The following is a 25,369-nucleotide window of genomic DNA, read 5'->3' on the forward strand; positions in this document are numbered from 1 at the left end:
AGGGGAATTAGTTCCCCCTCTTCAAACATGCACGGTGGCTGCGTTGCAGAGAGGTGTAAAAAGGGTGTGGCCTCATTACACCTCTCTGCAATGCAGCCCCCTGGCGCATACTGCAGGTTCAAGGTGGGCTAGTTGGCCCCCATGGACCCTCAGTATGCAAGGGGAATTAGTTCCCCCTCTGCAAACACGCCCGGGGGCTGCGTTGCAGAGAGGTGTAAAAAGGGGCGTGGCTTCATTACACCTCTCTGCAATGCAGTCCCCTGGCGCATACTGGAGATTCCTGGTGGGCTTTCAGGTCTTGTATAGTTAGGAATTAGCATTAAAAAAACCTTTGAAATTCATTGAAAAAACCATAGGTTTCAGGCCTTATATAGTTAGGTATTAGCATTTAAAAAACCTTTAAAATTCACTCAAAAAACTATAAGTTTTAGGGGTGTTTTAGTTAGCTGGACATTTCACTCATACAAAACCATTGAAATTGCTCCTATATAGTTCGTTGTACTAACTATATTTCGCGCACCCGCAATCCACTGCTGATGATGTCACATATTACATCATTCATGACATGGTCAGTGACATCACTGATGACATCACTGATGACATCATCCACGAGACAATCACATACACCTTTTCATACACTAGTAAAATCTTTCATCACTTTGTAAAATACAGAGTATCATATTAGAATCCATTGTCACAGCAATACAAGAATCTAAAAACCCACTCAGTGATTCATAGATGTATACACACACATCTAATCACTTAGCTGTAGATTCACTCATACATGCTGTCAATGAACAATAGAACACTATCAAAAATACTTATACACCTATATCGACATTACACACCAGCACAGATCCTATTCACATATGAAGTCATCCTACTCACTTAGGAAAAACAATGGATCATACTTATATATTTACTTAGCTACACACTTATACAAGCACAACTTCGTCTATTCATTTAGATAGTAAGTCATACTTAGTGAATTATAAAATCATTATTACAAGTATACAGTTATCCATACAGTCACTCACACAATCATTGAGTCTTATGTATACTTATTTATATACAACAACTGACACATACACTGCCTTTTATTTTTCTAGTTTGTTGGACTTGTACCATTGAGAAATATATTTGCTCATCACCACACCCATAAAGATATTCACTCACCCAAACAACTGTCAGAACATGTAGTTTTAACTTCATATATCTAGTGAATCAAGTATTCACACATCTTTGGGCAGTCACAACCCCCCCCCCCCCCCCCCACCCCCCCCCCCCACCGAACCACACACACATTCACTCTCCCATACAAATACTCAGTTAACTAATCAATAACTAATATAGACTTTCACATAGCTAGTAACCAACTGGAGAACCAGTTTACACAAAAACTGACAAAGTGATACAGATATTCACACAGTTTAGTCACTATCCACTATATTTAGTGAGACACCATAAATTGGTCAAGTAAACAGTCAATTACACTGCTACTAAATCCTCCATCCAAATATTTATTTTTATATATCCACTCATTCTTCAATGCAAATTGCTATATATATAATGCATATTTAAATAACGAAGCAAACCACATTCACTGGATGATGCCTTCAGTATTGTCATTTGAAATGTCATCAGTGATGTCACTGACCATGTCATGAATGATGTAATATGTGACATCATCAGCAGGGGATTGCGGGTGCGCAAAATATAGTTAGTACAACTAACTATATAGGAGCAATTTCAATGGTTTTGTATGAGTGAAATGTCCAGCTAACTATAACACCCCTAAAACTTAGTTTTTGAGTGAATTTTAAAGGTTTTTTAAATGCTAACTCCTAACTATATAAGGCCTGAAACCTATGTTTTTTTCAGTGAATATATATATATCATAAGGAAGCAAAATTAGGATGTGACATTTTTATTAACCATTCCCAGGAGGTTCACTCGAGAAGCTCTTTCTGTGCCATACACCACAACAGGAGGCGCCCAGACCTTGGACTGTTGACCCACTCATTGAGAAACTTATCATACTATGGATTCACTGATTGGAAGAAATTGGCCAAAAATACCTCACTGCTTAAAGCAGGGAATTCTGTGGTAGTAATCTAAAGATCACAAGTAACTCTCACAACCAGATCAATTTCACTGAGGCACATAGATCAGAGTGCAACAGCCATGCTTTGGCTACAGACCTCTAAGAAATGATAATTTTCAAATGAGTAATAGTATAAAGGTGTGACACCCACCATTCAATAATCATACAGAAAATGACTATTTCATGGTTCTCACAGCTGAAATTAAAACGTTCATGAAGGCATTTCAAAATACACAAGGAAAAATGCTATTTACAGTGCAAAGTACTACCATACATTTTCTATTCTAATATAAAAAGTAAATTGCATGTTAACATCAGGGTTGAAAGATAAGGGATCATACTTTACCAAAAGTAACTTCAAATTTACTAAAACAGTTTTGTCCATTTACACATAAGCTTCCAGTTGCAGAGACAAAAATTATTTGTTGGTCTTATAAAATACACATTTATCAATCTCATAACTTGGTTTTGGGTATGTTCTGGTAAATGAAGGCACAGGTCAATCCTTGATTTTAAGAATGCTTCTTTTCTCCAGATCATTCATTTCCTTCAGTAGCAGGGCTACATTGTATCTTAGCTCCTGAAACTTTGTAACTGGAACCTAAAAAAAAAAATATGGCAAATTTAAAATATATATTACCCTGTTTCAGTGACTACGTGCTTAATTTTGCCCGAGCATGTGCACATAAGGAGGTGCTACTCATGGGTAAGCACTGGACTCTGCTCACAGGACTAGCTAACACAACATAAAACCACTGACCCACTCAGCCCTGTAAGTTTACCAAGGCTAACATAGAAAATCACACACAAATAAAAATAAGAAAACAACATCTTTCACAAATGCTTTACCCAAGTACTCTAACTTACTCCAAAATAGTTACAAGAGAGGTCTCCAACCTTTTCTGTAGCTCAGTGAAAATCCATGTGAGCTACTGAAGGCCAAACAACTTACACATTGTTACCAGACACCTCCACAGCAGGCTTCAATGAGTTTAAGCTTATGGTCCATAGAGCCAAATACTATGGTTTGAACAAAATACTTTGACCAGGAGCACTATGACAGAGGTGCCATGTGTGCGAGGGATAGTGTGGTCTTTAGGGATGTATGAACATGTGTTTGTATTAATGGGATATATGTGTATGTATGACTGAGAGACTGGCCTATGTACTTGTGACACGGGACATACCTTTTGCCATATGTGGCAGATTTAAAAGTATAACACAAACATATAACCACATTTTTAAATGGGAAAAATTTAAAGTGCAGAAAAATATTCCTCAGAAATGCTAATAATATGGAATATTATTTTTTTTAACACAGATTTTATTGATTGCATGAGAAATATTATAAGCAATGCTCTGAACACCAGAGACAATCACTAGTAGCAAATTGTAAAGCATTAATACATGCAATTATTTGGTAATGGTCAATCAAATATATGCAAAAAAACCAGGATCAAACACCCCACCGCCTCCCACCTACCTCCGCCCCCCCAACCCCCCTCCCCCCCGAGCGCGCCGCTGAAGAATCCGCCCGTGTGGTATTGAGGACATGAACCTCCTGCCAAGTGTGCCACAACATCCGCCCGGACCTTGAGCTGTCGGGCTGTCAGAGGAGCTGAAATGCATCTTCCTCAGGTGGCGGGTCCAGTTCCAGACCCCGGTAGTCTGCCCACCGTTTCCAGATCTTATAGTGTTTTTGAGGACAGCCTCTGGCCACATATATCGGCTGCTCCAGAGCCATGCAGAAGTCCATCCCATTCTGCCAAGCTATAAGTGAGGGGGCTCGGGGCGCCTTCCAGGACCTCGCTATGTCCCGTTTAGCCAGGGTTAGTCCCAACAAGAGAAGATGCCGCTTATAGCGATTGCCCCCCACATCGGCCATCACGTGGAGGAGGGCCAGCTTAGGAGTTCTCGGGAGTCCCCAGGCCAGGGCCTCATTCAAGCATCGGAACACCCCATCCCAGAACCTCTGTAGGACCCTACACTCCCACACAGTGTGCAGCAGCGTACCTACTTCTGACTCACATCTGAGGCAATTTGGAGAGGCTATTAAACCCACCCTCCACAGGCGCTGCCTAGTGTAATATGTACGATGGAGGTACCGGAACTGTACAAGTCGCAAGCGCATGGAAATGGCCGCTCCCCTGGGTACCTCCCGTGCCTCAACCCAGTCCTCCTCATCAAGCTCCCCAACATCCTGTTCCCATATCGTTTTAAGCTGCGCTAGGTCTGTGGAGCTATGTCGCACTAAGGTTTGGTAAATACGGGATATCTTCCTGTCAGGCAATTCCCCCATAAAAAGCTGGGCTTCGATGGGACTAAACTCAGGTAATTCCTCCACCCCCTGGAGGTATGGAGTAAGTGCATGCCGGAATTGGAGATATTTGTAGAACTGGGTACGAGGCATCTCAAATTCCTCCCGTATTTATTTATTTACGAGCTTATATAGCGCTGGAATCGACTCCAGCTGGAGTATCTCTGCGCTTTTGGGCCGGTTAACATATACAGTGGAGAAAATACAGATGTGGATTAGATCTCATTCTTAAACAGTACAGTTTTAAGGAGTTTACTGAATTTTAAATGAGAGGTACAGAGTCTAAGAGTCAGAGGAAGCCGGTTCCATAAAATGGGTCCTGCTACAGATAGCGCTATGCCTCCGTGTCTGGTCTTTTTGGCACGAGGTACTACCAATAGATGGCTTGTACTAGATCTGAGCAACCTGGAGGGGATGTAAGGGGTGAATTTCTGTTTCAGGTAGGTAGGGCCTTGTCCATTTATGCTTTTATGAATAATACAGGATATTTTAAATTTTACTCTTTGTCGTATAGAGAGCCAGTGAAGCTGATGTAGAAGAGGTTTGGATGCTGTTCTTGGAGGGGCATTCAGGACTAGGCGCGCCGCAGTATTTTGGACTACCTGAAGTCTAGCCAGCACTCCCTCGTTGGCAGATAGAAGCAGGCCATTGCAGTAGTCAATGCGGCTCAGAACAAGGGCTTGCACTAAGGTCTTCCTAAACGTGTCTGGCAATAAAGGAAAATTTTCCGCAACATGCTGATGACATGAAAGCATGAGCCTGCAACAAGGTTGCTGTGTTGCTTTAGTGATAGATCCTGATCGAGGCGGATCCCCAGGTTTTTCACGACCTGTTTGGGTTCTGGGACCATACCAAGATAAGAAGGCCACCAATCCGGAGTCCATAGAAGCTTGGCCTCACCGAATAGCATAACTTCTGTTTTGCTAACGTTGCACTGTAGATAGTTGGTGGACATCCACTGTGCAACGGCCTTCAAGCCAGCAGAGAAGGAGTTTTTTAACTCAGCGGTGAGAGTTTCAAAAGGGAAGAGGAGTTGCGTGTCATCCGCGTATGACACGGGGATGAAACCAAATTTCCGCATCACTCTTGCCAGGGGTGCCACATAGATGTTAAAGAGTGTTGGGCTCAAGCAGGAGCCCTGTGGCACCCCTTTAGAAATCTCTACCTCCGCTGACAGATATGCACCCATGGTGACAGTCTGGGTGCGATCGGTTAGGAAACTCCTTATCCAGTCAAGGGCTTTGTTCTTAACTCCTACGTTCAACAACCTTAGAGTATCGAAGGACTTAAGGACACACCCTGACATGACATCACCCAGGGAGGAGATGCCAATTGTGTCCCACTCCCTAAAGCCCACCAAGGCAGCGAGCTGGGGCAATCTACCATTCTGCCACAGTGGGGTCTCCAACGTTAGGACATTCTACCATCCCACCCTACGCAGAGCCTGCCATATCTGGAAGACCACCTGCGTAATAGACGGCAGGGACCTCCTAAGGGGTGTCGAGTATAGGAGCGTATGCAATGAGGCAGTACCCATCAGGGCTCGCTCCACCACGTAGGCGGGATCTCTCCTATCTGCGTACCACCAATCATTCAAAACCAGAAGGTGGGACGCCTGGTAGTATGGAAGGACGTCCAAGGTGGCGAACCCACCCGTGAACGTGGAGCAAAAGCAAGTCTGTAGGGCCACCCGAACAGCTCCCCCCTCCCACAGAAAGCCACTCAACGCTGTGTTAAGACGCCGGAACCAATCCTGTGGGATCAGCACTGGGTGATTTTGTAATTGATAGAGCAGGCGAGGAAGCGCCACCATCTTAAAGATGGCGGATCGACCATGTATGGAAAGCGGCATTCTGGCCCAAACCTTGAGGTCCTCCCGCACACGGTCCCCCCGCACACGGTCCCATACCGAGGTGATATTGCGCTCCCGGGCCACGGCGGCATCCTCTGTGAGGTACACTCCCAGGTACTTCACTCCATCAGCGGTCACCTGGAGCTCATTGGCCCAGTCCCCCACATGCTGCGGACCCCCCAGGGTCCATAGGGTAGACTTACTAGGGTTCATATAGAGGCCCGATGTTTCACCAATGATTTGTAATATTCGCAAAATGCGAGGTCCCGAGCGCTCAATGTCTGTGAGGAAAAACAGCACGTCATCCGCATACATAGCCACTCTATCAGCCACGTCGGACGACCACTGGAAGCCCTTCAGCTGGGCGTCAATCCGCACCCATGCCGCAAAGGGTTCCATCGTCAGTGCGAATAGATATTGGGAGAGGGGACAACCCTGCCTCGTCCCCCGGCGGATACTGAAAGAGCGGGAGACCCCTCCACCTACTCGCACCGCGGCCATGAGGTCCGTGTATAAGAGCCGCACATATGCTAAAAATCGGGTCCCGAGATTCAGACGCCCCAATAGGGCAAATAAATACGTCCAGCTCAGGGAGTCAAACGCCCTGTCCATGTCCGCCAACAGCAGTGCAGCCCGTTCTCCTAACCCTCGCCAGGCCGAAATCGCAACCTGGGCTCTCCTGATGTAATAATATGGAATATTTTTGTGCACTTTAAAATTTCTCCCACTTAAAATAATGGCTACAATCTTCAGTTATAAGTATGGCATCATGTGTACCAGACACAGAGCAATAAGTCTACTTAGTATAAAGGCAACACTTTGAAATGGGAGAAAATGCAACTAAAGAGTTAACTTTATGTATATTTGGATTCCACAAAACTCCTCATTTACATTTTCTCCCATTTCCAAGTGTCACATTTACAAACAGCAGGCATCTTGCACCAAGTGGCCTGTAAACATTGTGCCATATTTATAACAGAAAAAATACAGACGAACAAGTTACTTACCTTCGGTAACGATATATCTGTAAGAAACATTAGTTAGTGTTAGATTCCTTACCTTAGAATATCCCCAGGCGTCAGTCTGGATCCGGAAACTTTTGCGTAGCAGTACCCCTGCGCGTCGGTAGGCGTCGTCTGCAGGCGTCCCCTGCGGCTCCGCGTCCGTCGTCGGCGTCGTGCGCCGTGATGACGTCGCTGGAGTACATAGACGCCGCCTCCGCGCGCTGACGTCAGTTCTTTGCACACAGCATTTCCGCGCCAGGAGACGCAGAGCCATGAGAGAACCAACACTGGTGCCATGTAAAAACTAGGGCCCTGAAAGGGATGACCTTAACCCTAGGTATCAGTTCGCAGAACGGGGAGGATGGGTGGGTTCGGTAAGGAATCTAACACTAACTAATGTTTCTTACAGATATATCGTTACCGAAGGTAAGTAACTTGTTCATCTGAAAGAAACACGTTAGTGTTAGATTCCTTACCTTAGAATACATACCCCAGCAATACCAACCCCGGTGGTGGGTCTGCGAACCAATACAAACTACACCAGAAAGTCCTGGAGGACAGAACGGCCAAAGAAGCCATCCCTCCGGACTTGACTGTCCAGGCAGTAGTGCCTCGCAAAGGTGTGCAGCGAGGCCCACGTAGCCGCTTGGCAAATGTCCTGCAAGGGGACTCCCCGGCCCAGGGCAGTGGTAGCCGCCGTGGCCCGAGTGGAATGGGCCCTCAGCCCAACAGGAGGCTCCTTCCGAGCCAAAGAGTAGCACGCTTTGATGCAGAGGACGACCCATCGAGAGATGGTTCGTTTACAGACCGCCCGTCCCTTCTTCGCACCCACGTAGCCAACAAACAGTTGGTCATCCACCCGGAACTGGCGTGTGCGATCCATGTAAAACGAAAGCGCACGTTTTGGGTCCAGACGATGGAGCCGCTCTTCATCCTTTGAAGGATGCGGAGGCGGGAAGAAGGAAGGGAGGGTGATGGACTGCCCGATGTGAAAGGCCGAAACAACCTTGGGCAGGAAAGAAGGCCTAGTCCTCAGAACCACCTTATCAGGATGAATGGACAGGAAAGGAGGTTGGACAGAAAGAGCCTGGAGCTCACTCACTCTCCTGGCAGAGGTGATGGCAACCAGGAAAGCCGTCTTTAAAGTCAGGAGACGGAGAGGACAAGAATGAAGGGGCTCAAAGGGAGCACACATTAGAAAGGTCAGAACCAGGTTCAAATCCCACTGAGGCATCACAAACGGAACAGGTGGAAACATGTGAGTGATGCCTTTCAAGAATCGAGTTACAATCGGGGATTTGAACAAAGAAGGCTGATCAGGAAGCCTTAAAAAGGCTGAAAGGGCAGAAAGGTAGCCCTTGATAGTGCCCAGAGCAGAGCCCTGCTGGGCAAGAGAAAGAAGAAACAGAAGAACCTCCGAAAGAGGGGCAGAAAGAGGATCCACAGCCTTTGCTGTGCACCATGCCACAAATCTGTTCCACCGACAGGCGTATACCGACTTAGTGGAGGGACGCCTGGCTGCCAGAATAACATCACAGACTTCAGGAGGCAAGTCAAATGGCCTCAACTGCCGCCGCTCAATCTCCAAGCATGGAGGTGGAGACTGGACAGGTTCGGGTGGAGGACCGTCCCCTGCTGCTGCGACAGAAGGTCCTCCTGAAGGGGCAGGCGGATCGGGGGACCGACTGACATGCTGAGTAGCTCGGGATACCAGTATCTTTGAGCCCAGTCCGGAGCCACAAGGATAACTTGGGCCCGGTCGCGCCTGATCTTCTTCAGCACTCTGGGCAGAAGTGGTATAGGCGGAAAGGCGTATAACAGACCGCAACTCCACTCGCGCCGAAAGGCGTCGCCGTGCGAGTGCCGTCTTGGAAACTCCAACGCGCAGAACTGATGACATTGCGCGTTCTCTTCGGTGGCGAATAGATCTAACCAAGGCTCTCCCCATTGCAGAAAGATGCCTTGCGCCACGTCCGAGTTCAGACGCCATTCGTGATCCATCGAGCACCGACGGCTGAGTTCGTCCGCCCTGGCGTTCAGAGAACCTGCCAGGTGTTGAACCGTCAGAGTCACGTCCTGACGTTCCAGCCATTGCCAGAGGCGCAGAGCCTCCTGGCAAAGGGTCCACGACCCCACACCGCCCTGTTTGTTGCAGTACCACATGGCGGTGGTGTTGTCGGTGAACACCTGCACCACACTCCCGTTGACAAAGGGGAGGAATGCCTTCAGTGCCAGACGAATCGCCCGCAGCTCCAACATGTTGATATGGAGCCGGGACTCCGCCGGAGACCAGATGCCTCTGATCTCTGCCTCTCCCAAGTGGCCACCCCAGCCCTGGAGGGACGCGTCCGTCACGACAACGTGCTCCGGTTGGGGAAGGGAGAGGGACTTGCCCCTGACCCAATCGCGGTCCGTAAGCCACCACTGCAGTTGTCTCGCAGTGCCCTCCGAGATCAAGACGTGGTCGGACAAGTTGCCCTGATGCTGGGCCCACTGAAACTTCAGGTCCCACTGCAGAGCCCGCATCCGCCACCGAGCGTGATGCACCAGAAGGATGCAGGAAGCCATCAGTCCCAGCAGCCGCAGCGTCAACCTGACCGAAACCCGGGATAGCGGCTGAAAGATGGGAATCAAAGCCTGAATATCCCGAACCCGCCGTTCCGGAGGATAAACCCGAAACTGCGCCGAGTCCAGAACCGCTCCGATGAAAAGGAGCTTTTGAGAGGGACACAGGTGTGATTTCGGCACATTGATGGAGAACCCCAGGTCGTGCAAGAGGTCTGCCGTCATCTGAAGGTGGTGGACGACTGTCTAGGGCGAGCCCGCCTTCAACAACCAGTCGTCTAGGTAGGGGAAGACTGAAACCCCCAACCTGCGCAGATGGGCTGCGACCACCGCCATGACCTTTGTGAACACCCGTGGGGCGCTGGTAAGGCCGAAGGGAAGCACGATAAACTGAAAATGCTCCTGGCCTACCATGAACCGCAGGTAACGCCGGTGGGCCGGCAGGACGGGGATGTGAAAATAGGCGTCCTGCAAGTCCAACGCTACCATCCAGTCTTGTGGGTCTAGAGCAGCCAAGACCTGAGCTAACGTCAACATCTTGAACTTCTCCTTCCGGAGGAAGCCGTTGACGTTCCTTAGATCCAAGATAGGACGTAGGCCCCCCTTGTCCTTCTTGGGCACCAGAAAGTAGTGGGAATAACAACCACGCCCTACTTCTGGCCCAGGAACGCGCTCGATGGCCCCCTTGGCCAAGAGGGCCGTAACTTCCTCCTGCAGAAGTGTCAAGTGGTCCCCCGACACACGGTGGTTCTGCGGTGGCATGGCTGGAGGAGAGGTCTCGAAGGGGAGGGAGTAGCCCCTTCGGACGATTTGCAGCACCCACCTGTCCGAAGTGATCGTGCGCCAGTGAGCGTGGTGATGGCGAACCCTGCCACCCACTGGCGTCACATGGGGCCGAAAGCACGGACTAGGAGGATTTTGGGGTAGATGCTGCGGGGGAAGGTGTGGTCTGACCCCGCCGTTGTCCCCGACCGCCACCACAGCGGTTTCCACGGCCGCCACCGCGGGGCTGGCAGCACGTGTGGGGGCGCCCCTTCCTTGGCCACGAAAGGGACGAAACGAACCCGGTTGCTGACGCTGGGTCGAGAGACCCAAGGACTTGGCCGTGACCCTGGAGTCCTTGAAGCGTTCCAGCGCGTGGTCCGCTTTGTCACCGAACAGGTGACAGCCATCAAACGGCATGTCCATCAGGGTATTCTGGACATCAGCCGAAAAATTGGCGGATCTCAGCCAGGCGTGGCGACGAATCGCCACAGTCGTAGACATAGCTCTGCCCAGCGAGTCGGTCGTATCAAGACCACACCGAATTGAATATTTCGCTGCATCTCGGCCCTCAGCCACAGCCTGACCGAGCTTTGCCCGCACCTCCATGGGGCATTCTGGCAGCAGCTCCGCGACCGTATCCCACACAGAGTGGGTGTAGCGGCCCAAGAGGCAGGCGGTGTTGCAAGACCGCAGGCCCAAACTAATGGACGAGAAGACCTTTTTGCCAAACTGGTCATACCTCTTGGATTCCCGGTCGGGCGGGGCCGACGGGAATGCGGACTGGGAGGTCGAGGCCTGGATCACCAGACTCTCAGGAGTGGGGTGGGTAGACAGGTACTTGGGGTCGTCCGGACAAGGACGGTGGCGCCTGGCCACGTTCCGATCAACAGGCGCACCTGAAGCGGGCCTGGACCACGTGCCCAACAGAACGTCAGACAAGGCTTCATTAAACGGCAGCAGTGGCTCCAGTGGGCATGACTGCGGTGACTGCGGTTTAAAGACCTCGGTGAGGATGTTAGGCCTCACGGCCGCGACGGGGAGCTCAAGGTGTAAGGCCTTGGCAGCCCTCATCAGCACCACAGAATAGGCAGCTCCCTCCACCGATGCCACGGTTGGAGGAGAGATCAAACCAGGGTTAGGAGAGCCGTCCAAACCACTGGCATCCCCCAAGTCACCTGTCCAGTCCGGGTCATACTGGCACTCGCGAGCCAGAGGGTCCTCGGACCCCTCCCAACCTTCACCGTACTCCTCATCCTCTCCGTATTCGGAGTCAATGATGAAGACCGGCTCCTCGGGGTTCATGGGCCCCATCGGCGCCGGGACCGGCGTCGAGCGACGCCCGTCCGGCGCCGCGTCCGGCGTCGGAGAAGGTAAGGGGACGGCGCCGCCCGGAGCCGGCGTCGGAACCCCACCGCCGGCCGGAACCGGCAGCGGAGAACCGGCGCCGCGCGGGGGCGGCGTCGGGGGTAACCCCGATGGCAACGGCGCCGGGGAGGCCGGAAGACCAGCCGGCGCCGATCCCGAAGGCCCCTGCGGCGCCGGGGTCGGAGCCGTCGGCGGCGCCGGGGCCGGAGCACTCGACGGCGCCGAGGCAGGGACACCCGAACCGCTAGGGCCCCCAGACGGTAGCACTGGGCCCGAAGGCGCCGTAGGCCCCGTCGGAGAAGCGAGCGCCCTCATGGCCATGAGGAACGCCTCGATCTCCTCAGGCGTCGCGCCATGCCCAGGGACCGGAGGGTATGAGGCAGGCCGCGCCGGCGACTCTCGCGGAGCCGCGGGGTTGGGGTCACCCGAGCCCCCGGCCGCATCGCGCGAGCGTCGGGGGGAGTCGGGGGTACGATGACGACGCCCCGACTTCTTGTGCTTCTTACCTGACGAGCCTGACGAGTGGTGTCGACTTCCGGAGCGCCCGGCGCGGCTCCGCGACCGCTCCCTCGAACGCTCTCTCGACCTCCGGCCGGACCGGGACCGCTCCCGGTCCCGACGTGGGGCCGACACCCGGAGCTCCAGTAGCTTGCGGGACCGCTCCCGCCTAGCCTTGTTGGTAAGGGCCCGGCAGTCGACGCAGGAGTCCACGTCGTGGTCAGGGCCCAGACACCGGAGGCAGAGGCGGTGATGGTCTGTGACCGACATCGTGCGCTCACAGTCATCGCAATTCTTAAACCCAGGCATCCTATCAGGCACAGTAGAGGAAAAAACAATCGAAAAACTTGGTCAAAGACCGGAGTACTGCTCTTCAGATCTGCGTCCACTGGCGCGGAAAAAAGAAGAACTGACGTCAGCGCGCGGAGGCGGCGTCTATGTACTCCAGCGACGTCATCACGGCGCACGACGCCGACGACGGACGCGGAGCCGCAGGGGACGCCTGCAGACGACGCCTACCGACGCGCAGGGGTACTGCTACGCAAAAGTTTCCGGATCCAGACTGACGCCTGGGGATATTCTAAGGTAAGGAATCTAACACTAACGTGTTTCTTTCAGATCTTTGTTTACATGGGAGGAAGTTAAAGTGAAGAAATATACTTCATAAAACATTAAGACTTAACTGGCTGAATTGAGAGTGGAGAACAACATTAAGACTTATTGTTTCATCGAAATATTTTCTTCACTTTAAATTTCTCCCATTTAAAAATAAAAAGAAATCTGTTATAAATATGGAACAGTGTTTATTGGCCACTGGGAGCAAAAGGCCTGCTGTTTGTAAATGCAATACAGGTTACAAAAATTAAAATGAAGAGTTCATCAGTAAGGTAACTTTTCATTTCCATTTTCTCCCATTTAAAAGCATGCCTCTGTTGTTCATGTTCAGTAAGTGATCGAAGTTTGCACTGCTTCTACCATGCTGTGTTCGTTCAGCAGAAATGGGAAGCTTGCTCTGCAACTGCCTTTTATGTGAGAGGAAAGCTTGTTTTACGGTTGTGATGCAATATCTGTTCTTCGAGGAGGTGAGCTTGCACTGATGCTGCCTGATTTGTAACAGTCTAACAATGAGAATAAGTTTGCATTGCTTCTGTCCAAGCACTATGCGTGTACGGCTGTTGCTCTGCTGCACCTATTCCAAAAGGAAAGGGCATTTTCACTGCAGTTGTCCCATCTGCACCTGTTATGGGGCTGGGAGCAGTGTTCCCAATTGTTGGTCCAACTATGACATCATACTACAGGCACCCTGGTGGAAACAGGACTTGTGAGTAATAAAAAAGCACTTCTACCGACATTGGGAGATTGGCTTTTTAAGGACGAACCCCCTCATTCACCTGCCAGGTGACATGCTTTTTCATAGGGCCCCTCCTCACATGGGCCACAACCCTGCTCTGAAAGGGAGCTCTGGAGTGTTCAAATTGGGGTCCTGCGTTGAATGGGCACAGTGGAAGGGGCTCAATAGGGTGACATGAACCATTTGCTACCAGTTGCTGGAAGGATACATTGACAGGACTTAGATTTCAGGCCTAACAGCATAAAGGTATGAAGGGGCATAACATAAAAAATAGGGAGGTAGCTAAGCTGTATATATGCTAATTGTCACATAAGTATGGTGTAGACTAATTGGTTAGGGACAAGGGAGTAACCAGAAAACAATAACCCCCCCCCCCCCCTTAGTTAAGAGGCTGGCATGGCCAGTGGTTAATTTAAACCGGTGGTTGCCAGTGAGGCCCACCTGAACTAATTGTTGGGGCTGGTGAGGCCCATTTGGCATTTACTTTCCTAATCAGACATCCCCCGAGAACAGAAGAGGTGAAAACACACAAATTGGAAACAGAAGTTGGAAAACCCGTCAACGAGGGAGAAAGCAGGAGCCTGCAAGAGTGAGATAAAGAGCAGGGGGTGCCTGGCAGTGGATTAAAGGGGCCCGAGTTGGATTCAGGACAACTCCGCTTTAGTATTTGGCGCAGGAACATTTAATAGCACTAGACGCTGTCTTTTGAGCAGTGGGTTGGGCACCAGCACTCATTATTTTACAAATTAAGCATTGGCACGGCAAAGTTCAACAATCTGCTAGGCATATTTTAATGCTCTTTTGCGTTCAACCTCAACTGCAAAATCATGGATGAAAAATGTACATTTCTATGTAATTCAACTTTATATGTGAAGGAATGCAGTTTTGCAGCAGTGACTGTATATTTGTTTATGCCAATAATTACGTTTTAACTTTAATATACACCAGAGAGAAACATTTAACAAATGGATGGTGCTCATTTCTAGTATCGAGTGGCATGTAATGCGGCAACGAGTGTGTGACTGCTGCACTCTCCACTCACAATAGAAGCTGCAAAAGATCCTCTAAAGGTCCTTCTACTGCTTGCCAGTTCTTAGCAAGGACTCGACTCTCTGCCCAGTCCTATTTAAGGGACACACAGCCAAGCAAGACACAGCACACACAGTAATACAGTAAACATGCGCCCCCAGAACTGTTTCTGTAAGCTGAACTCCCGTAGTGTTTAATTAAACTAACTGTTCCTGTTGCACAAGTTACTACTTGTGTAACGATATACCTGTAAGAGACATTAGTTAGTGATAGATTCCTTACCTTAGAATATCCTCAGGCGTCAGACTGGATCCGGAAACTTTTGCATAGCAGTACCCTTGCGCGTCGGTAGGCGTCGTCTGCGGCTCCGCGTCCGTCGTCGGCGCCGTGATGACGTCGTCGGAGTACTTAGACGCCGCCTCCGCGTGCTGACGTCAGTTCTTAGACACAGCTTTTCCGCGCCAGAAGCGCAGAGCCATGCCAAAAACCAACACTGGTGCCATAAAACTAGGACCCTGAAAGGGGATGACCTTAACCCTAGATATCGGTTGCAGAACGGGGAGGATGGGTGGGTCGGTAAGGAATCTATCACTAACTAATGTCTCTTACAGATATATCGTTACACAAGTAGTAACTTGTGCATCTGAAAGAGACACGTTAGTGATAGATTCCTTACCTTAGAATAGATACCCCAGCAATACCAACCCCGTGGTGGTGGGTCTGCGAACCAATAATCACACCAGAAAGTCCTGGAGGACGGAACGGCCAAAGTAGTCATCCCTCCGGACTTGACTGTCCAGGCAATAATGTCGTGCAAACGTGTGCAGCGAGGCCCAGGTAGCCACCTGGCAAATGTCCTGCAAGGGCACACCTCGGCCCAAGGTAGTTGTAGTGGCTGTGGCTCGAGTGGAATGAGCCCTCAGCCCAACAGGGGGTTCCTTCTTAGCCAAGGAGTAACATGCCTGGATGCACAAGATGATCCACCGGGAGATGGTCCGCTTGTGCACCGCTTTCCCTCTCTTAGCGCCCGCGTATCAAACAAAGAGTTGATCATCCACCTGGAACGGTTGTGTGCGATTCAAATAAAATGAGAGCGCAGGTTTTGGGTCCAGACGGTGGAGCCTCTTTTCCTCTCTCGAGGGGTGCGTAGCGGAAAGAAGGTGGGCAAGGTAATGGATTGCCCAATGTGGAAGGCCGTGACTACCTTGGGTAGGAAGGAGGGCCTTGTTCGTAAAACAACCTTGTCCGGATAGACTGAAAGGAAAGGAGGCTTACAAGACAGAGCCTGGAGCTCACTCACTCTCCTGGCAGAGGTGATGGCTCTCAGGAAGGCAGTCTTCAAAGAAAGAAGGCGAAGAGGACAGTTGTGAAGTGGCTCAAGGGGAGCACAGATCAGAAACGTAAAAACCAGATTCAAGTCCCACTGAGGCATCACGAAGGTAACAGGAGGGAACGTATGAGTGATGCCCTTCAGGAATCGATTAACGATAGGGGACTTGAACAAAGAAGGTTGGTCAGGCAGCCTCAGAAAGGCTGAAAGAGCTGAGAGATAGCCCTTGACAGTGCCCAGAGCAGAGCCCTGCTGGGCAAGAGAGAGAAGAAAGAGGAGAACCTCAGAAAGGGGGGCATTAAGGGGATCCACAGCCTTTGCTGTGCACCATGCCACAAATCTATTCCACCTGCAGGCGTATACCGAATTTGTGGAGGGACGCCTGGCGGCCAGAATGATGTTACAGACTTCAGGAGGCAAGTCAAATGGCCTCAACTGTCGTCGCTCAATCTCCAAGCATGGAGGTGGAGACTGGACAGGTTCGGGTGGAGGACCGTCCCCTGCTGCTGCGACAGAAGGTCCTCCTGAAGAGGCAGACGAACCGGGGGATCGACTGACATACTGAGTAGCTCGGGATACAGTACCTTCGTGCCCAGTCCGGAGCCACAAGGATGACTTGTGCCCGGTCGCGCTTGATTTTCTTCAGCACTCTGGGCAGAAGTGGTATAGGCGGAAAGGCGTACAACAGACCGCAACTCCACTCGCGACGAAAAGCGTCTCCGAGCGAGTGCCGCCTTGGAAATTTCAACGCGCAGAACTGATGACATTGCGCGTTCTCTTCGGTGGCGAATAGATCTAACCAAGGCTCTCCCCACTGCAGAAAGAGATCTTGCGCCACGTCCGAGTTCAGACGCCATTCGTGATCCATCATGCACCGGCGGCTGAGTTTGTCCGCCCTGGTGATAAGAGAACCTGCCAGGTGTTGAACTATCAGAGACACGCCCTGATGTTCCAGCCATTGCCAGAGGCGCAGAGCCTCCTGGCAGAGGGTCCACGACCCCACCCCACCCTGTTTGTTGCAGTACCACATGGCGGTGGTGTTGTCCGTGAACACCTGCACTACACTCCCTCGGACAGACGGGAGGAATGCCTTCAGTGCTAGACTAATCGCCCGCAGCTCCAAAAGGTTGATATGGAGCCGGGACTCCGCCGGAGACTAGAGGCCTCTGATCTCCGCCTCTTACATGTGGCCTCCCCAGCCCTGGAGGGACGCGTCCGTCACAACTACGTGCTCCGGTTGGGGAAGGGAGAGGGATCTGCCGTTGACCCAATCGCGGTCCGTGAGCCACCACTGCAGCGGTCTCGCAGTGCCCTTCGAGATCAGGACATGGTCGAACAGGTTGCCCTGATGCTGGGCCCACTGAAACTTCAGGTCCCACTGCAGAGCCTGCATCCGCCACCGTGCGTGATGCACCAGAAGGATGCAGGAGGCCATCAGCCCCAGAAGCCGCAGCGTCAACCTGACCGAAACCCGGGATAAAGGCCGGAAGATTGGAATCAGGGCCTGTATATCCCGAACCCGCTGTTCGGGCGGGTAAACCCGAAACTGCGCCAAGTCGAGAACCGCTCCGATGAAAAGGAGCTTCTGAGAGGGACACTGGTGTGACTTCGGCACAATGATGGAGAACCCCAGCTGGTGCAGGAGATCCGCCGTAGTCTGGAGGTGGCTGACGGCTGTCTGGGGCGAGCCCGCCTTCAACAACCAGTCGTCGAGGTAGGGGAAGACTGAGACCCCCAACCTGCGCAGATGAGCTGCGAACACCGCCATCACCTTCGTGAACACCCGTGGGGCACTGGTAAGGCTGAAGGGGAGCACAGTAAACTGAAAGTGCTCGTGGCCTACCGTGAACCGCAGGTAACGCCAGTGGGCCGGCAGGACGGGGATGTGGAAATACGTGTCCTGCAAGTCCAACGCTACCATCCAGTCTCCTGGGTCTGGGGCGCTGGTAAGGCTGAAGGGGAGCACAGTAAACTGAAAGTGCTCGTGGCCTACCGTGAACCGCAGGTAACGCCAGTGGGCCGGCAGGACGGGGATGTGGAAATACGCGTCCTGCAAGTCAACGCTACCATCCAGTCTCCTGGGTCTAGGGCAGCTAAGACCTGAGCCAGAGTCAGCAATTTGAACTTCTCCTTCCAGAGGAAGCCGTTGACGTTCCTCAGATCCAAGATAGGGCGTAGGCCCCCTTTGCCCTTCTTGGGTACCAGAAAGTAGTGGGAGTAGCAACCACGTCCTACTTCTGGCCCAGGAACGAGCTCAATGGCCCCCTTGGCCAAGAGGGCCGAAACTTCCTCTTGCAGGAGCCGCAAATGATCCCCCGATACGCGGTGGTGTTGCGTTGGCATGGCTTGAGGAGTCGTCTCGAAGGGGAGGGAGTAGCCCCTCCGGACGATCTGCAGCACCCACCTGTCCGAAGTGACAGGGCGCCAGTGAGAGTGGTGATGGCGAACCCTGCCCCCACTGGCGTCACATGGGCCGAAAAGCACGGACTAGGAGGGTTTAGAGGCGGATGCTGCGGGGGAAGGTGTGGACTGACCTCGCCCGTTTCCCCGACCGCCTCCGCGGCGGTTTCCACGGCCGCCGGTGCGCTGGATGACAGTCTGCGGTGAGTGGCTGGTGGCACGTGTGGGGACACCCCTTCCTTGGCCACGAAAGGAACCCGTTTGCTGGCGCGGGGCCGAGAGGCCCAAGGACTTGGCCGTAGCCCTGGAGTCCTTAAAGCGCTCAAGCGCGTGGTCCGCTTTGTCGCCAAATAGGCGACGGCCATCGAACGGCATGTCCATCAGAGTGTTCTGGACATCTGCCGAAAAATTGGCGGATCTCAGCCAGGCGTGCCGTCTCACCGCCACCGTCGTAGCCATCGCTCTGCCTAGCGAGTCGGTGGTATCCAGCCCACACCTGATCGAATACTTGGCTGCATCTCGGCCCTCCACAAGGGCTTGGCAGAGTTTGGCCCGTACCTCCAACGGGCACTCTGGCAGCACCTCCGCCACCGTCTCCCACAGAGAGTGGGTGTAGCGGCCCAAGAGGCATGCGGTGTTGGAAGACCGCGGTCCCAAGCGAAGGGAGGAGAATATCTTTTTACCATAATTCTCATACCTCTTGGATTCCCTGCCCGGCGGAGCCGTCGGGAATGCGGTCTGGGAATTAGAGGCCTGGATGACCAGACTCTCAGGGGTGGGGTGGGAGGACAGGAAACATGGGTCGCCCGGAGCCGGGCGGTGGCGTCTGGCCACGTTCCTATCTACGGGCGAACCCGTAGCGGGCCTGGACCAAGTGCCCAAAAGAACGTCGGTCAAGGCCTCATTAAAGGGCAGCAGAGGCTCAGCCGAGCATGACTGCGGTTTAAGGACCTCTGTGAGGAGGTTAGTCCTCACGGCCGCAACGGTGAGCTCAAGGCCCAAGGCCTTGGCAGCCCTCGTCAACACCACACCATAGGTAGCCCCCTCCTCCGAAGCCACGGTAGGAGGAGAGACAAACCCAGTGTCTGGAGAGGTGTCCAGGCCACTGGCCTCCCCAAGGTCTCCTGCCCAGTCCTCATGAGACGGACACTCCTTGGTCAGGGGGTCCTCAGACCCCTCCCAATCCTCCTCTTCACCCATCTCCTGAGACTCAGGGTTGTAATTGAATGGGTTCGGTTCATAGAAGTGGAATTCTCCAAACGGCGTCGGGTGCGGCGCCCAGCGCCGCCGCTCCGACGTCGGAACCGAAGCAAATGAGGTATTGGGGATGGCGCCGCCCGAGGACGGCGCCGGAGGTGACACCGGACCGACCGATGCCAGGGGAGTCGTAAGGTCCACCGGAAGGTCCAGCGGCGTCCTGCAGCGCCGGAGCCTCTGTTCCCTGCGGTGCTGGGCCCGAAGGCACCGGCGGTGTCGCGATCGTGGGACCCTGCGGCGCCGGGCCCGAAGGCGCCGGCGGCGTCGGGGCCGAAGCACCCGACGGCGTCTGGGTCAAAGCCCCCGACCCGCTAGGGCCCCTAGACGGGTCCGCTGGGCCCGCGGAGCCCGTCGGAGGAGAAAGGGACCTCATGGCCATGAGGAAGCGCTCAGTCTCCTCCGGCGTCGCGTCCTGCCCAGGGACCGGAGAGTGTGGGGCGGGACGAGACGCCTGCGATTCCAAAGGAGCCGCGTGGGCGGTGTCACCCAAACCCCCGGCCGCATCACGCGAGAGTCGGGGGAGTCAGAAGAGCGATAATGTCTCTTAGACTTCTTGTGCTTCTTACCCGACGACTTGGACCCGGAGGAGTGGTGCCGACTCCCGGAGCTGTGACGGCTCCGTCCCCGCGACCTGTCCCTCGACCTCCCGTGGGACCGGGACCGGGATCTCACTCGGCGCGGGCCGACTGCCGGAGTTCGAGCCGCCTGCGGGACCGCTCCCGCCTGGCTTTCCTCGAAAGGTCCCGACAGTCGGGGCAGGCCTCGTCGTTGTGGTCGACGCCTAGACAAGTGAGGCACAGTCGGTGAGTATCCGTGACCCACATGGTGCAGTCGCAATCATCACAATGCTTGAAACCAGGCATCCCTACGGCACCGATCGGAGTCGCAACACTTCGAGGAGGATCAAAAATGATCACAAAAAAGTTAGTCAAAAATTGACTGGGTTACTGCTTTTTTCAGATCTGCGCTGGCTGGCGCAGAAAAAAGAAGAACTGACGTCAGGACGCGGAGGCGGCGTCTAAGTACTCCGACGACGTCATCACGACGCCCACGACGGACGCGGAGCCGCAGACGACGCCTATCGACGCGCAAGGGTACTGCTACGCAAAAGTTTCCGGATCCAGTCTGACGCCTGGGGATATTCTAAGGTAAGGAATCTATCACTAACGTGTCTTTTTCAGATTTGCCAAACACCTTTTTCAAGGTAAATTCATATTCGAGCAACACTGAAAATTGATTCCGCTGATATCGCAATAAAGGTTAATGGTAGAGTTATCCAGCCTTTCTGAGTCCTGCCCTGCCTGACTACAGCATCTAGCCTTCCTCACTGGTTGATCTGGAGGCCCTAAAAATGAACCTTGGATCAGGTGAGGCTGCCAATCTATTCAAGGCGACCATGGCGGCTAAAACAAAGCTTTTCCCTGCTATGAGCTTTTGGTGCAAAAACCAGCTGCTTCAGCATGAGCTTAACAATGAAATATCCTACTTCGAGGGACCCTCACCAGCTTCAACCTGGAACCTTACTCCACTGAAAGAGTTTGAGCTTCAAAAAGTAGAGTAAGTCCTAAGGTAAACACTTTGTACAGTGTGACTTTCTTGGTGCAGCCGACCTCTGCTCCTTGGCGGTTGCCCACTAGTTCCGGTCAACCGTGAATTGCTAAATGACATTGGCGCTTTATGTTGTCAAGGCACTTTTTGCCTAAACACTTCAAACATGTATTCTCCAGTTCTCCTTATGCAGCCTTGATCATTTTGGCATATTTTTACCAGTTCATTTGTTCTCGTTTGATCAGTTTGGGATTTTTTTCATTGACTTTTAAAATAGTTGGTAATGCCTAAGCTTAAAACACGTTTCTCTGGGGAATGTCTGCAGCTTGTTCCAGAGTTACCAGTGGTTGATCAGAGAGATTTCTTTAAGAATTGTGGTTTAGCCTAATTAATGTATGTTTATTGAGTTTGTGAGGTAACTCCCTTCACAAATTAATAACCCGCTTTCTAACATGCAGGCTCCAGATAAAGCCAAGAGCTAAATGATTTCAACAAATGGTACTATGTTGCAATATGAGCGGCAGTACCAAGTCTTAAAACAGAAAATCGTAGAAAACGCTGCACATTTAATGTGTCTTCACAAGCATAGTGGGGTTGGGCAGCAGAAATGGACTATAACACCACATTCTACTTCAAGCTCCTTTCTCAACTTTCAAGGCACAAGGTGGACTTATAAAGTCAGGGACATAGCAGATCACAGGCTGAAGCCTGGTTTTTATTTGGCCAATTCGTTGTGCTTGCTTCAGGTTAGCAACTCATGCTAACTGTGAATACCCTGTTTGTCCATATGAGCGATTCAGAGAAAGAAAACATTGATCTTTCAGACCTGCAGCAGCGCTGCCAATAAATAAGTAACAGGTATTCTTACATTTTGATCTTAGAATGCAGTTCAATAACATACAACAGACTTTCAAGCTCACTAAGAGAGAAAGGAAGAATTAATTAACTTACTAAGAACATAAAGTGTTAAGCTAGAAGACAGGTGTTCCTCAAAAGCAGGGTTCTGAAGTCTTGAAAAGAGGGGCTATTTTTAATGTGTAAAAAGAGGACATACCATACTCTCAGGCTGTTGCTTGAAAATAATCTACTTTCCTGAAGTGAGGAGTTGAGAGAGATCTTTAGTCTTAGCAATAGAGACAGCAAGAGCCTCTAGAAAAGAAAAGTTTCTGGGCGAGGTATTTTGGAGTTATGTGGTTGTTATGTTATGTTAAACAAATTTATAAGGCGCAACTAACACCATTAGGTTTCTTGGCGCCAAAATGAAGAGAGCAGATGAGGGAGCAAAGAGGCCGTTAATTATAGGATTCAGTAAAAAGGAAAGTTTTAAGGGAAGATCTGAATTTGGGGTACGAAGTGGACAGCCTGAGAGGCAGGGGGGAGGGAATTCCAAAAAGTGGGGGCCAGGAAGGAGAACTTAAGCCCGCCATGTTTCTTCCTCTTGTATCTGGGAATGGATAACAAGGCCAATTGGGAAGACCGGAGAGTACGAGAGGGGACGTAGGGTTGGAGGAGGGAAGAAATAAAGAGGGGGCCCTGCCCGGCAAGGGATTTGGAAATGATACAGCCCAGCTTGAACTTGCAGCGGGCAGCTACCGGAAGCCAGTGGAGGCTTTTTAGGAGGGGGCCGACGTGTTGATCTCTTGGGAGAAAATGGATCAGGCGGGCAGCCTGATTCTGGATCAGCTGAAGCCGCCTAAGTTGGTAGGCAGGAATGCCTACATAGAGCGCGTTGGCGTAGTCGAGTCTCGATATAACTAGCGCCAGCAGGGCCAAAGTGAGGGCCTCGGAAGTAAGTAGCCGGGAGATTTTCCTGATTTTCCTTAATTGAAAATGGCTAGAGGAGACTACCGCGCTGATCTGGGGCGTCATAGAGAGGTCGCTGCTAATGACGACTCCCAGACTTTTGGCACAGTTAGCAGGACGGGGTGGACTGCCGAGGCTGACAGGCCAAAAGGAAGAGTCCCAAGGGTTGGAAGAACCCCCGACAAGAACCAGCTCGGTCTTGTCGGGGTTGAGCTTCAGGTGGTTTGAGCTCATCCAATTGCTAATAAAGCATAGGGTGTTTTGGAAGGTGACAATGGAATCAGCAGAGGAATCAATGTTGAAAATTAATTGTATGTCATCAGCGTAGTTGAACGCTGTGACGTTGAACTGTCGGAGGGCACGGATTAGTGGGGAAAGATACAAATTAAAAAGGAGGGGGGATAGGGAAGAACCTTGTGGGACGCCACAGGTAATTTTGACCTGGGAGGCAGAGAACTGGGATAGCCTGACAGCTTGGTGGCGTTGGGTCAGGAAGGAGCGGACCCAGGCCAGGGCGGTGCCCTGGATGCCGGCCTCCCCGACACGGTCGACCAAAATATCATTGTCGACCGTATCAAAGGCGGCCGACAAATCCAGGAGGACCAGGGCCTGGCTGATGTTAGCGTCCGCTCCCCTGCGCAATTCCTCCATGACAGAAAGAATGACAGCTTCTGTGGAGTGCGCGGGTCTAAATCCAGCCTGCTGGGGGTCCAAAACACTAGAGTCTTCCACAAAAGAACTGAGAGTATGAGTGACGTGCGACTCTAAAACTTTGCTAAGAAAAGGAAGAAGAGAAATTGGGCGATAGTTGCTCATGATGGAAGGGTCTGCCGAGGGTTTTTTTAGAATGGCGACCACCTCGGCCTGTTTGAAGGATCCAGGAACCTCCCCAGTAGTCAAAGAGTTGTTCAAAAGAGCAAGGGGGGGTCTGGACAGGAAGTAAAAGCTTCTCGGAGGACCGAGGGGGGGCAACAATCGCTGGGAGAGCCAGAGGAGACTTTGTGTAGGAGTAATAAAAAGTTATCCTTTGAAATGAGGGGGATGTGAGTTAGAGTGTGAGTATAAGAATAACTGGGAACACAAAAAGATGTGGGAGCAGGTGAAGAAATGGAGATGCTGGTTTTAATTTTGATAATTTTATCCACAAAAAATTGGTTGAGTCGCACAGGGGTTGGGAAGGGAGGGGGGCTAGGGCGACTCTTTCCGGGTTAGATAGTTCATCCACAATAGAAAAAATATCTTTGGATTTATTGGAGGAGTTCAGGATTTTGCTTGAAAAGTAACATGATTTGGCCACAGTAATTGCTACCTTGTACTCCTTCAACCGAGACGAGAAAATCTCTTTTGATTTGGGGGAGTAATCTCGGCGCCAGCATCTTTCTGCCTGGCGTAGACTGAGTTTTTGTGCGCTGAGCTCAGCGGTAAACCACTTTTGGGCATCATGTCTGCGCCTTGTCTTGTCATGGTTCAGTGCCTTAAACGTAAACCAAACTATATTGTGCATTACTTGGAGCCTCCAGTCCTTCTAACATGGTCGCCAGTTAATGACCAGACGCCCTGTTCGTAGCCATCATAGCTTTTCAATTTGATGTTGACAACGCAAGTGACCGTGGCCAGATCATTGGGCCGCTGGTCGTTCTGGCAGTTCCTTCCTCCAGAGGCCTTTTTTCAGGTATTTTGGGAACAACACTTTTGTAAGTCTACAGGACCTTCCCAAACCATTTATTTACTCTCGGTTCGTGAAGCTGGTCTGACTCACTTTTTGGCACTCCGGGGCACCCGTACTCTGTGCACAACGTGACTGGGCCATACATCGCTACTTGACGTGCAATCCCCGGTGCACTGACTAACCTTAGGTTGAAGGAGGAGGGTAGGTCTAGGGATAATGTCCCGTGCTGATCAAGTAAGTGCCTTGTGTGATTACCTCTCATTTATGGAGTTGTACTATATACTCTGCCAGATATTTTTCTAACACTTTGGCACTTTCTCTTGGGCTATCAGCTGTCCCGTACCTACGCCGGGACCCTCTGCCTAACCTAAGAGGCAATTCATTCTCATCCTTCGGGTAAGGACTTGAGGCAAACACGTTTTTACCTGTTGATTGTACTGATCTTTCGGGGAATTTTTTCCAATACAATGTCACCAGTTCTTTCCTATGCTATGTCACCATTTATTTTACTG

General features: G+C 51.5%; 1 protein-coding gene across 1 annotated transcript in view; it reads right to left on the reverse strand.

The window, feature by feature from the left end:
- Window positions 1-2,353: 2,353 nt before the first annotated feature.
- The window catches only part of LOC147718609 (COMM domain-containing protein 5-like), a 147,573-nt gene continuing 124,557 nt past the window's right edge, over window positions 2,354-25,369 (reverse strand). The window contains exon 7 of the mRNA XM_086918571.1: window positions 2,354-2,705. Coding sequence (XP_086774697.1) covers window positions 2,604-2,705 — 102 coding nt within the window. The 3' untranslated portion in view covers window positions 2,354-2,603. The remainder of the gene's footprint in view (window positions 2,706-25,369) is intronic.

This window comes from Lissotriton vulgaris, chromosome 4_1 (genome assembly GCF_964263255.1).
Source record: "Lissotriton vulgaris chromosome 4_1, aLisVul1.2, whole genome shotgun sequence".
NCBI lineage: Eukaryota > Metazoa > Chordata > Amphibia > Caudata > Salamandridae > Lissotriton > Lissotriton vulgaris.